At 39.1% G+C, this 14150-nt stretch overlaps 1 protein-coding gene across 2 annotated transcripts in view; it reads left to right on the top strand.

Annotated features, from left to right (window-relative positions):
- Nucleotides 1–14150, top strand: part of Esrp1 (epithelial splicing regulatory protein 1) — a 67246-nt gene that overhangs the window by 10909 nt on the left and 42187 nt on the right. For both annotated transcript variants that reach the window (XM_013012424.1, XM_013012423.1), the window contains exons 5-9: nt 10563–10661; nt 10791–10845; nt 12449–12559; nt 12674–12806; nt 12892–12934. In XM_013012424.1, the coding sequence (XP_012867878.1) occupies nt 10563–10661; nt 10791–10845; nt 12449–12559; nt 12674–12806; nt 12892–12934 (441 nt within the window). The remainder of the gene's footprint in view (nt 1–10562; nt 10662–10790; nt 10846–12448; nt 12560–12673; nt 12807–12891; nt 12935–14150) is intronic.

Here is a 14150-nt window from a genome sequence, read left to right as displayed (position 1 = left end):
GGCTTTTTTCTTTTTGCTTATGTGGTGCTGAGGAATGGAACCCAGGGCCTCAGGCATGCAAGGCAAGCGCTCTACCACTAAGCCACCTTCCCAGCCCCTGTCCCTGATCTTTTTTGCTCAAGGGTAGTGCTCTACTACTTGGGACAGAGTTCCACTTCTGGCTTTGCTTGGTAGTTGATGATAGTCTCACCCTTTTTCCTGCCCAGGCTGGCTTTGAACCACCACAGTCCTCAAATCTCAGCCTCCTGAGTAGCTAGGATTAGAAATGTGAGCCAGCAGCTCCTGGCTAGCACTTTCTTTTTTTCTTTTGTCATTTTTTTTTTGGGGGGGGGGAGTCCCATCATGGGGCCTGAACTCTGGGCCTGGGCGCTGTCCCTCGGCTCCTCAGCTCAAGGCTAGTGCTTTACCACTTGAGCCACAGCACCACTTCCAGCTTTTTTCTTTTTTCTTATGTGGTGCTGTGGAATTGAACCCAGGGCCTCATGCATGCAAGACAAGCGCTCTACCACTGAGCCACCTTCCCAGCCCCGGCACTTACTATCTTAACACAAAAATGGTCATGAATTTGGGGACATCAAGATAGTCATTACACATCTTTAATGGTTTTGCCAAGTAGATGGAAAGCCATCTCCTGTAGAATTATCTGTTCCACTGGTAAACTAAGGAGGTTAAAGTTCCTGTCAACACTTCCAAAAGAACAAGTAAGAGAATGCAGGTTGACATGTTTAAGTCTCCTTAATGTGGAATAGTTATATTCTTGTTTATTTATTGATGTTGACATTAGGGTTTGAATTCAGGGACTTGTGTTACCCTTTAGCTCTTTTGCTCATGACAGGTACTCTCCCACTTGAGCCATGACTCACTTCCCGCTTCGTGGTGGTTCATTGGAGATAAAAGACTATCAGACTTTTTTGCTCCGGCTGACTTCCAACCCCAGTCCTCAACCTCAGACTCCTAAGTAAGCCACCACAGCTGAGCTTTGGTTTTTAATTAATTTTTGTTGGTGGTAATCAAATCCCTTCTTCCCTTTGTCTTTTCCATACAATCCAACTCCCAGTGTCAGCATGGTACATAAGGATGGTACATTTGTTAATATTGAACCTACTTAGACAAATTATCTTCCAATGTCTATAGTTTAGAGTCACTCTAGTGTATGCTATTTGGGCTTTTTTTTTTTGGTTGTTTTTGGTGGTACTGGTATTTGAACTCAGGACCTTGGTGCTTATTTGGCTTGCTTGTTTACTGGGGCTGTCCTACTTGATTATATCTGTGGACAGCTTTTTATTTTCCCCCCCATTATTTGGAGATGGAGCCTAGTGGATGTTTCTGTCCCAGCTGAACTTGAATTGAGATCCTTGAGGTCTCAGCCTCCTGAGGTAGCTAGGATTACAGATGTGAATTACTAGCTCTTGGCTGTTGTTTGGGTTTTGACAAATGTGTAATAATGTGTATCTACTATTGTGTCAGAACACATAGTAGTACAACTTATAAAAAATAGTTTTTTGTGGGGCTGGGAAGGTGGCTCAGTGATAGAGTGCTTGCCTTGCATGCATGAGACCTTGGGCTTGATTCCTTAGCACCACATAAGCAGAAAAAGCCAGAAGTGGCTCTGTGGCTCAGGTGGTAGAGTGCTAGCCTTGAGCTGAAGAGCTGAGGGACAACGCCTAAGCCCAGAGTTAAGGTCCCATGACTGACAAAAAAATTAATTAATTAAAAAATAGTTTTTTGTGTTTTTTTAAGAGAAATTTAATAATAAAAATAGTTTTATTGTTTTTTGTTTTTCTGTCCATTGTAGGGCTTGAACTCTAGGCCTGGGTGCTGTCCCTGAGTTCTTCAGCTCAAGGCCAACACTCTACCACTTGAGCCATAGCACCACTTCAGGTTTTCTGGTGGTTAACTGGAGATGTCTCTCAGACTTTCCTGCCCGGGCTGGCTTTGAACTGCAATCCTCAGATCTCAGCCTCCTGAGTAGCTAAGATTACAGGTGTTGAGCCACTGGTAGTGGCCTGGCAGTTTTATTGTTTTAAGAAGCTTCTTTATACCACCTATCCATGCCTGCCACTAACCTTTTTATTGTATTAAATTAATGTTTAGTCTTTTCCAGATTGTTATGTATTTGGAATACAAACAGTATGCCATCTTTTCATATTGGGTTTTTAACCTAATATATGTCTAAGGTTCCTTTGTGCTTGATAAGTTCATTTCTTTTCCGTGATACTGATATTTCTTACTTAAATGTACTACAGTTTATTTATTGTCCTAGTGAAATACAACTTTGTTGAGCTCAGTTGAGCTGTGGTAGTTATGCATAAAACTACCCTAAATGGCCTTTACAGGATTTTTGTGTGGGCAGAAATTTTAATTTGGGGGAGTGGGGTAAATACCAAGTAGTTGTTGTAACATACAGTTAATCAGTTTTTAATAGTTTTGCTGCATTGTTGTTTAGCAATGTTTCTGTAAACAAAGGAATAAAGGCTTGAGTTTGTTTTTTTTTTTTGGTTGGTTGTGGGGTCGGAACTCTGGGCCTGAGTATTGTCCCTCTACTCTTCAGCTAAAGGCTAATCCTCTACCACTTGAGCCATAGCCCCACTTCCGGCTTTTTCTGCTTATGTGATGCTGAGGAATTGGACCCAGGGCCTCATGCACTCTACCACTGAGCCATTTTCCCAGCCCCTTGAGTATGTTTTCAATGTACAAGAACATGAATATAGGGATTAGGAAGTTGGCTGAGTGGTAGAGTGCTTGCCTCACATGTATGAGGCCCTGCCTTCGATTCCTCAGCACCACATAAACAGAAAAAGCCGGAAGTGGTGCTGTGGCTCAAGTGGTAGGGCGCTAACCTTGAGCTGACGAGCTGAGGGACAGCGCCCAGGCCCAGAGTTCAAGCTCCATGACCAAAAAAAAAAAAAACATGAATATACAGTATTCCAAAATGTTAATGGATAAAATGAGAATGTTGTCATTTTCTTTGCAAGCATTCTGTCACTGAGCTACATCCTCAGCCCAAATCAGTCATTGTGTAGTGGAAAAGGAGACTAAAGATTGAGCTCTCTAGGGTCACCTAATAAAGGCTTGAGAAGTCCTTGCTACTCTGGGAGTTATACCTAACTCTCACTTTGCCTTGGTTATTCCCAAATGTAAGCCTTGTGAACTATAATGTGCTATGTAAATAAAGAAGTAAGAGCACTTTGATGAAAGAAAAGGCTTAAGGGTTTCTGGCTCTTTAACATTTCTTTCCCTCTTGTCTTGTATTTGGTCAGAAAGCTATTTCTGGTGTTATTAGCCTTCTTAGTTACTCCATTTGCACGTGTGTTGCTTGCTTTAGCATTATGCAATCAAAGCTAAGAAGACCTTATCTAGTAGATGAACTGTACCATTGCATTTTGTAAGACTTTATGTGTAATCAGGCAAGGTGGTGTAATGAGGGGCATAGCAGTGTTCTGTGATTTTTTTTTTTTTGGCCTGGGTGTTTTTGCTCAAGGCTAGTGCTCTACCACTGAGCCACAACTCCACTTTGGTCTTTTTGAGTGCTAATTGGCAATGAAGAGTCTCATGGACTTTCCTGCCCCAGCTGGTATGATCCTCAGTCCTCAGCCTCCTCTAGTTATGATTACAGGCTTGAGCCACCAGTGCCTGAAATATTATTCAGTCTTAAAGAAATAAACTTCTACAACAAAGACAAGTGGAAAAATTGTAGTTAAGATTCTTTGGAAAACAGTAAAGGTGACTAAAAATATAAAAATCTATTGAACCATGATCCTATCTCAGATTTCAGCCTCCTGAGTAGGTAGGAGTACAGGCATGAACTATTGGTAGCCAGCTTCCATGTCTGTCTCTCTCTCTTTCTCTGTCAGTTATGGGGCTTAAATTTAGGGCCTGGGTGCTGTTGCTGAGTTCTTTTGCTCAAGGCTAGCACTCTACCACTTTGAGCCACAACTCTTCTTTTGGTTTTCTGGTGGTTCATTCTCAAGAGGCTGAGATCTCTATCTAGCAGCTAATATTACAGACATGAGCCACCGGCACCCAGTTTTGGTTTTCTTTTTATTTTTTTTTCTTTTTTGGTCGGTTGTGGGGCTTGAACTCTGGGTTTGGGTGCTGTCCCTCAGCTCTTCAGCTCAAGGTGAGTACTCTACCATTTGAGCCACAGCTCCACTTTTGGTTTTCTAGTGGTTTATTGGAGATAAGAGTCTGCCTGGGCTGGCTTTGAACCGTGATCCTCAGATCTCGGCCTCCTGAGAAGCTAGGATTACAAGCATGAGTCACTGGCATCCGGCCGTTTTCTTTTTTTTTGGGGTGGGGGGTCCAGTCATGGGGCCTGAACTCTGGGCCTGGGCGCTGTCCCTCAGCTCTTCAGCTGAAGGCTAGCGCTCTACCACTTGAGCCACAGTGCCACTTCCGGCTTTTTTCTTTTTGCTTACGTGGTGCTGAGGAATCGAACCCAGGGCCTCAGGCATTCAAGGCAAGCGCTCTACCACTGAGCCACCTTCCCATCCCATCCGCAGTTTTCTTTTTAAAGGAAGAAATGAACTTAAGTTTCTTGGTGATATTTACAGTAGTTTCCTTAATTTGGTTATGGAATATTTATGTAAATGACATTCTTTTTCAAAAATATATGTTTTTTTTCTCCACTATAATTGGATGATATTACTTAAGGACATTTGTTCATCTACTTAGCAAGTCATTTCTTCTTAAAAGATAGTTTTTTTTTAATTTAGATAATCCTGGTTTTCTAAGCATATAGTCATTAACCATTTTGCAGTAATGCAAAGGTAAATTTATGAATTTCTGTTTGATTGTTGGTCATTGCATCTTTATGCTATTTGACATGATTAGTGAATTAAATTTCTCAGTACAGCTTTCTAGTAGCAGGATAAAAATAATTAACTCATCCAGGAGTTAGTAAGGATATGGGTATGCCACTTCTTGGTGAGCATAAAGGGTTTGGATTTGTTTGTACTTTCAAGTACTCTGACATAGTGACATTGGCCTGTTTTTTCTCTTAGATAAAAAATAAAGGAAGTGGCGTTGTGGCTCAAGTGGTAGAGCCCTCGCCTTGAGCTGAAGAGCGCAGGGACAGCTCCCAAGCCCAGAGTTCAAGCCCCACAACTGACAAAAAAAAATAAAACTAAAGCTGGGTGCTGGTGGCTCATGCCCATCCTCCTAGCTACGTGGGAGGTAAGATCTGATCATCGTTCAAAGTGAGCCTGGGCAGAAAAGTCTATAAGACTATTATCCCCAATTAATGACCAAAAAAGCCAGAAGTGGAGCTGTAGTTCAAGGGGTAGAATGCTAACCTCGAACACAAAATCTCAGGGACAGTGTCTGGCCCTGAGTTCAAAACCAGCAAAAAAATTGAAAATTTTTTTAAAAACTGAAAATTAAAAATACAGGGAATGGTCTTTTTTTTTTTTTTGTCGGTTGTGGGGCTTGAACTCTGGGCCTGGGTGCTGTCCTTCAGCTCAAGGCAAGCGCTCTACCACTTGAGCCACAGCGCCACTTCTGGTTTTCTTGTGGTTTATTGGAGATAGGAGTCTCAAGGTCTCTCCTGCCCAGGCTGGCTTTGAACAGCGATCCTCAGATCTCAGCCTCCTGAGTAGCTAGGATTACAGGCGTGAACCACCAGTGCCCGGCTAGCAGGGAATGGTCTTAATAGCATTGTAATTAAATGAGTTCTAGACTCACAATTACCAGGGACAAATCAGTTATACTGTCACCCTGTTTCCCCATATTGAAATGGGAAAGGTTGTTTTAAGGACTTGTGTAAGTAATCCTTCAGCCTGTGTGTGGTCCACCGACCCTCCTGGAGACTGTGATCTGGGGACTTCACTAGGTTATCAGCGGCTGTCAGTGACTTTGAAAAGGACTTCTGTGTTAATTTCAAACTTTGTTTAAACTGCTTTACACTTCATCAGCCTCATGTGAGACTTCCTAGGTGGTGTTCAAAGCATGTTAGTACAGTAAACTGCAATGTTAATTTGGCTTTTCTATTTGTAAAATAATGTGTGTGCTAGAGGCAAGGCTTAGAGATAGAGTGATTGTCTAGCAATCACCAAACCCTGATTTGTAACACCAGTTCTATTTCCCTTCCTCCTAAAATATGTGTGCATGCATGGATGTATATGCATGTATATGTGTATGTACATACACACATAGTGAATTTGGCTCACTCTACCTTTAGGTATTTATGATTAATTGAACAGGGCCATTGTAATTCTGTGGAGGGAAGCATTGAAACTTCCTTGATAACTCTTCATATGAAAAGGATTTAGAATATCCCTAAGTGTACAGTTAAGCTGTGCTAGTAGTTGACCTTATTAGCTAGAGGGGAAGGAGTTATCTTTGGTATCACATTGGCATGTTGTAAACCAAGTTGGCAAATACATTGGCTTGTGGTCGGTAATAAGTTAAGTGACTTGAAATACTGTATATTCTTTGCCATCCCTCAGAGTTAGGTTGATTTCATATGGTTTATTTTAATTATGAAAGAATATGTTTTGGTTTTAAAGAATGTGTTTTGCTTTTTTTGAGCTTGACTACTGTAGGATGATTTTGTTTGTGATAGAACACTTGTTTTATTCTCATGGAGTCTCCTTGTTTCTAATTTATCTCAAGTAAATATCTTTTTCAAGACAAGTTCCCATTATGATTTTCAGGCTGGGCTTGAACTTGCGATATTGGAGCCTTACCTGATGTGTAGCTGGGATTTACAGGCATGTGCTCCCATGCCCTAAATGTCATTTTTGTTGTTTATTTTGTTTTGTTTTCAGGGCTGAGAATCCAGTCTATGGCCTTGTGCATGTTAAGCCTCTCAAACTCTCAGATTGAAGGGCATCCCTAGTCTAAATGTATTTTTATGAAATAAAGTCTTTGATCTCGTTCGCTGGTTAACTACTACTACTACATCTGATTTCTTCTAGGGTATAATTCACTCATCAAGTTTGTTTGAAATTTTGTTCACATGTCCCTTCATTACAATAATACCTCCTACTGTCTTTGTTAGGTAAGGATTTTATTTTTTTCTTTTGGAAAGGTAGAACTGAGAAGTAGAGTTAAAACTAAGGTTTTAGATCCTTTGCCTAGCATTTTAGTGCTGGTATAAAAGGTTTGTTGCCTTGCCTCCTGCTGGTACATTTTCATGGTGACATTCTTGATTGCTTCTTTCAAAGCTCAGTTTAAAGTAAAGCAGATTGGCTGTGTGTGAAACTCAGGGCCACAGATAGTGGTAAAGTGCATATTAGATCTCTGGCATCAAAAACAAAAAGGAATTCACCATTACCAAAAAAAAACAGACCCTGTTGAAAAAATTTTTTTTTTAACTTATACAACTCTTTTAAGAATAATCAAAGCCGGGAGCAGGTGGCTCACGCCTGTATTCCTAGCTACTCAGGAGGCTGAGATCTGAGGATCATGGTTCAAAGCCTAGGCAGGAAAGTCTGTAAGATTTATCTCCAAATAACACCAGAAAACTGGAAGTGGTACTGTGGTTCAAGTGGTAGAGCACTCACCTTGAGCTGAAGAGCTCAAGGACAGCGCCCAGGCCCAGAATTCAAGCTCCATAACCAACTAAAAAATAAAAACAAACAAAAAAGAATAATTTATTGCTTTCTTCTTCCTTTTTACTTCATGTACTTGTATGGAACTCAGTTCTTAGAGTACTGTATACTTGGAGTACTATGTTGCTTTTTCTTTGCAATGGTTTACAGGTTTGTTTTTTTTTGTTCATTACCATGGGCATTTAAGTATGTCTGACAACCTCTATAGTTATGATACGCTGAAAATAAAAAAGAAAACAGTAAAAGAGGATGTTACAAAGTTATTTTCTACAGGGTCCCTAACATGTAAGTGTAACCTTGAGGTAGAGTTTTGTGAGATGTACTTGTGAGAGTTTAAACTTGCTTGTTGAACAGCTACTACAATTTGTTATTTTATAGGTGTGATTCTCTTGGATACAAAGTAAAAGCAATGTGAACAAGATGCTACTTATGAGTGAAAACTAGGTGTCCTGAAACTAAATGTGTTCATTTTCTGTCAGTCAAGGAGGAACTTTTTCAATATCTAAACAATATTAATGAACTTTGTAGTTTCTCTGTGAATTATACCTGTAGCTCATGAAAGCATGGGTTAGTTCTTAGTCTGTTTCACCAAAGATGATGCTAAGGTAAACTTCCCCCTGTTGAGAGACACAGTCTTCACTTCTCTAATCTTTGTATAAATGTAGAGCTTTGCTCAGTGATGGCCTGAAATGTTTTTTCCCACCCTGCTGGGCTGTACCCTTCCTCAGTCCCTCCTGGCATTTCTCATTTGTAAAGCTGGCTGAGCCTGTTTGTGCTGTTGTAGCTGCCTCAAGGGCAGAATGAGTAAGTTGCATGACGAGCCATAAATTAGGAGGCCCAGACTCATCTTTCCTTCTCCCAAGATCAGGCGTGAAGCCAGTAATTCTAAATGTAACGATCCCTTGATAGGGATTGATACCAAAACAGTTCCACAGAACAACTTTTATTTTTTGTGTTCAGTTCAGGTAAAGATTATGTATTGAACAAGTGTGAGAAAGGACGAGTGTGTGTGTGTGTGTGTGTGTGTGTGTGTGTGTGTGTGTGTGTGTGTAAAAGGAGGCGGTTTGGGCACACAGGAGGTCTGGTGACTTTTCAAAGTTGTTAGCAGCTTAGAGTTGCTGATCATCCCTGTGTGATGCGCAAAGGAAAACATGTTGGTACGTGTCATGTAGAACCCAGTTGGCCAAATGCCAAAACCATATTCTTAATTAAAAAGGAGGCTTTAGTAAAACGATTCTTTAGCTACAAATAAACTTCACATATAGGAGACTTTACACTTTAACTTTGGATCTCTGTTTTACTCACTTGGTTTTATCTGTGCATTAGAAAAGCCCTTCAGGAAGGAGTGACATTGTCCAAAAAGAAATATACTCTTCACTTATGTACCTTTAACCCCTCTGTACATCACCTTTCTAATAACCATAAAAAAAATTTTTAAAAGCACCTTAGTACTGCTCAAAACAAGTTTCTTAACCTTTGTGTAGGGAAATGTGTATACATAATCAAATAAGAGCTTAATTGTAATTCAAGTTCCATTGCCTGCCAGCTGGGTGACTTAAGTGAATTGGGGAACATTTTAAAATTCTGCTTTCTCCATCTTGCTTATTCTTACCTACTTGGGAAGCTATTGTAGAAATTGGAAGAAAGGCATGGTGATTGGTATGAAGTGGCATTTAATGAATGGATCTGTTTATGTCAATATAGTCTTAGACATTACTGTTGGCTGCATACAGACTAGATATCAGCACATAGGAAGTGTACTATGCAGAAGAAAAGTAATTTATTGGCAAGATTATATTTGATGGGCTCTTAAATCGATGGTGTAGCCTAGAGCAGTTAGGGAAGGCTTTGGTACTATGTGGCAGTTCTGGTGCAATATGGTTAGCAAAAGTAAGAAAGTTAGATATCTTTTACCATTTATGAAATTAGATGTATCTTAACTAGATGCCCTGTGATGAAGTTACTTGGTGAATGTTCTGGTATGATAACAATATACAATCTGACCTCAAACTCATGATCCTCAGCCTTCCTAGTACTGAGATTACAGGTGTGTACTATTATATTTCATTTTAAAATTGGTATACATTATATTTCACTATAAAACTTATATGATACAAATGACTATAGTAGTGAAATGAAAGATGCAATGACTGCTAGTTTCATAAGGTAAATATTTTGATGAAGATACATACTTTATTTTGGAGTATAAATAATAAACACCTATTCTGGTTTTACCCTCAATTTCAATTTGAGCCATATGTTTCCCAGTATATATATATTGACATGACCTTATTTTAGTTGGACATAGTGACACGTGAATATATTTCCAGCACTTTAGAGAATGAGACTAGAGGATTCCCAGATAACTTAGGCTGTGTGTGTGTGTGTGTATGTATGTATATGCATATATATATATGCACATGTGCAGGCATGTGTGACTACTGGGTCCTTGAATTGTTTCTAAAATTTACTCTTAAAGCACTAGCATTTGCTACATTGAAAGAACAGAGATATGAAAGTATTTTGGAAGAGAAGTTTGAGTAAAAGAATTAGGTCATCAATAATGTAAAATATTCATTTCAGATATTAGGACAAAATTTGCCATTTAATGTCTTGTGGTCTTGAGTGTCATTACCCTTAAGTTACATAGTAATTGTCTTATTTATGCAGTAAAGATGGATACATTGAAAGATTCTTTGCTTTCTTGATAGTTTGAAATGTAGAATTCTGACTGCATACACACATTCTCTGTGTGGGTTAATTGTTAGACCTGCCATTTGTTATTACCTAAATAGGACTTTTAAAAAAATTTTGTTGGCTAGCAGGACAGGACTGGACTGACTTGGGCATTTGATTCAAATGGGTAATCAGAGTCTTCACGGAGTACAGGTGAATTTTTTGACTGATGAGAAGCAGCTCTGGACTCTTGGCTCTGTGTGAGCCAAATTTAGAGCTATCAGTACCCTTAATTTTACCTTTCCAAAATGTTTCCTTAACTTAATTTCAAAGGTTTAAACTTTGAGAAGAATAGTTCAGTCTCCCGATATGGAGCATCGCAAGTTGAAGATATGGGAAATATAATTTTAGCAATGATTTCAGAGCCTTATAGTGAGTATTACTATTGTAATAATTTAGTTCTGGTAACTGATCCCACTATTGACTATTATTTGAATTTCTTCCTACAACTTTACTCTCAAGTAGTTAAAATAATGACTTCTATGTTCTTCCCATTTTTAGATCACAGGTTTTCAGATCCAGAGAGAGTAAACTACAAATTTGAAAGTGGCACTTGGTAAGAAGTTGAATAATATTCATTTGAGGGTTTGTTTTGTTTTGTGTTTTGTCAGTCATGGGGCTTGAATTCAGGGCCTAGGCGCTGTCCCTGTTAAGGCTAGCACTTTACCACTTAGAGCTGTAGCACCACTCCAGTTTTCTGGTGAGTAATTGGAGGTAAGAGTCTCACAGACTTTCCTGCCTGGGCTGGCTTTGAACTGAGATCCTCATATCTCAGCCTTCTGAGTAACTAAGATTATAAGCATGAGTCACCGGTACCTGGCTTCTTTTGAGTTAAAAAAAAAATTGTTCTTGAGCTGGGATACAGCTTAGTGGCAAAAGTGCTTGCCTAGCAAGTGCAGCATCCTACATTAAGTCCCAAGTACTAACAAAAAAAATTGTGCTTACTCATTTTGCAACATTTAGCCCCTGTTATATTTTAGTAACTTTACTAAATGTTTGTGCAGTGGTTTCTTTTGTTAGGTCAGCTATTACTTAAAGAAAGCCTGTATGTTGGCATTAAAAATGTGAAGTGTGGCCTCTTCAGTCATTCACAAGATACACTTGTGGATCTTGTGTTTATATTTGTGATTATGATTTTAATCTCTTCAAGTCTACCCAATTGGAAAACTTCCAAGGAAAAAAATCATAGGTTTTAAAAGTTTATGGTTTTTGGTGAGATAAGTTAGGTATGTTCATCATATTCTTCATTTTCTTAAAAGTTTGATTGATTGATTGATAGATTATACTGAGATTTAGACTCAAAGCCTGGTACTTGCTTAGGTAAGTGCTCTGCAACTTGACCCACCACTCCTGTCAGCTTCTACATTAAACCAAAGGAAATAACCAGCAAAGAGTATGAAATGGTGATATCTCTGTTATATTTGTCAATCACTACAGTATATGAAATTTATGAATAGAAAGTTGTCATAGCTTTGCCCATAGAGAGACTTATAAGCCTATTCAGTTGTGGAGAAAGTAACTCCTTAGAAACATGTAGGATTACTGAAAATATGAATATGAGGAAAGAACATCAAATGGTATCAAAATGCGTAATAGGTGATTTGCAAATGACTCATTAAGGTGTGAGGACTCTAAAGTGTTTTCATAAACACCCTATGATGGCTCTCTGGTTTGAAAGGGAGACATCTTAATGGCAGACTTCTGACTTCATAGACACATTCCTGAAATGAGTTAATCACTAGTTCTGCTGCCAAATGGGATTTAACCCCTGTATACTATATACTGAGAATAGATTTTAATCTGTCCTTTTTGGTTTTTGATCAGGCCATGAGGAGATCGGGAGATCTTTGCTTCCTATGAATTGATCCTGGGAGCTTTTGAGTTTATGGCAAACAAGTAGTTCTTTAGCTAATAGATGGTTTCCTGGGTGAATTGGCTGTATTGGACCTACATATGCAGCCAGATTTAGGTGACCTCTCTAAAGAATACTTTCTACCCAAACAGTTTCCAAGGTTACAAAGGAAGTCAGTATTGCTAGTTTATCTGAACTCCAGATAAAAGAGACCTGAAATTAGACAAATTGCCTTGAAGGGAGTGGAGTAGTAAATGTCAGACTTACAAGCACTAATACTGCAACCTCATATTTTGCTTATCCACAGCAGCAAGATGGAACTTATTGATGATAACACTGTAGTCAGGGCACGAGGTTTACCCTGGCAGTCTTCAGATCAAGATATTGCAAGATTCTTCAAAGGACTGAATATTGCCAAGTTGGTTTTCTTTGATTTGTGTTTTACTCTATTTTGAAGGAATTGAGGGTTTACTATCATTTTTCTCCTCACTGTGTTGTTTTCTAGCAGCCATCTGTTTTATTTTTTTCAAAGGGGAGGTGCAGCACTTTGTCTAAATGCTCAGGGTCGAAGGAATGGAGAGGCTCTGGTTAGGTTTGTGAGTGAGGAGCACAGAGACCTAGCACTGCAGAGGCACAAACATCACATGGGGACCCGGTACATTGAGGTATGTCCTCATACCGCCCGACACTTCACTTGTTGAGTGGTGGAAGGCTTACAAAACCATGATTTCACTTCTCTGTTTCTCTTAGGTTTACAAAGCCACAGGTGAAGATTTTCTTAAAATTGCTGGTGGTAAGTGCCCTTTATAATACATGGCTTTAGCTAAAAAAAAAAAGAACTTAAAACCTTATGTATATACTAAATAGATGTGCAACATTATGGATTTTTTAAAAATTTCCCAAGGAAACATGAAAACATTTTTATTCTATTTAAGATAATTATAAGAAATCACTAATGGTATCAATGAGTTTAATGTACTGTAACATTTGCCCTAAGGCGTAAGCTAACTTTCTGTAGTTAAATAGTCATCAAAAATAAAGATGCACAAGGTGAAAGGTTCATATGCAATCATTAATAAAAACCAGGCATTGGTGGCTAATACCTGTTATCTGAGCTATTCAGGAGGCTGAGATATGAAAATCCCAGTTCAAAGCCAGCCCTAGGAGGAAATTGTGTGAGACTTTTATCTTCAACTAAACCACCAGAAAGCCAGAAGTGGCGCTGTGGCTCAAGTGGTAGAGTGCTAGTCTTGAGAATAGAGAGTTTTAGGGACAGAACCCAGGCCCTGAGTTCAAGCCCCAGGACTGGAAAACACACACACGCACGCACGCACACACACACACACATAATTTATTTGAAGTTTTTATTATTTTTGTATTTTATTAGCATATGCAAGTTATAGAAAATAATGATTTCATTGTATTTTCATATCTAATGTACTATGATCATAAACTCCTACTCCCAAAGTATGTAACTACACTGTGGTCTTTCCTTGAATGTGTAAACTTTTCAACAAAAAGAAAATAACACACTCAAATTCCTAAATGTATCAACCTACATCTTTCTTGTAGTTTATAAAGAAGGCAGTTTTATAGATGAGGAAACTAAGGCACAGAAACTAAACTTTACAAATGTCATAACCTCGCAAAAAGAATTGCCAAAATTAGGCTCAGGCATTGTGGACCAAGGGCCTGTGCTACTTGTTACTTTTGTTGTGGTTGTTGAGAATTGGATGCAAGGCTTTGTGCAAGCTCATCATACATGGTACTACTTAGCTCAACCCTACCCAGGACCTGTGACTACTATGATGACTTCATACATCCCTGATAAATATAGATAATTTTCCTTTCCAGTCCTGGGGTTTGAACTCAGGGCCTGGGCTCTATCCCTAAGTCCTCTGCTCAATGTTAGTTGTCTACCACTTGAGCCACAGTGCCACTTTCGGATTTTTCTGTTTATATGGTACTGAGGAATCAAATCCAGGCCTTCATGCATGCTAGGCAAGCAT

Source organism: Dipodomys ordii, unplaced genomic scaffold (genome assembly GCF_000151885.1).
Source record: "Dipodomys ordii isolate 6190 unplaced genomic scaffold, Dord_2.0 Scaffold17, whole genome shotgun sequence".
NCBI classification, from domain to species: domain Eukaryota; kingdom Metazoa; phylum Chordata; class Mammalia; order Rodentia; family Heteromyidae; genus Dipodomys; species Dipodomys ordii.
Note: the sequence above shows the minus strand (reverse complement) of the source record. Positions and strands in the feature narration are given on the sequence as shown.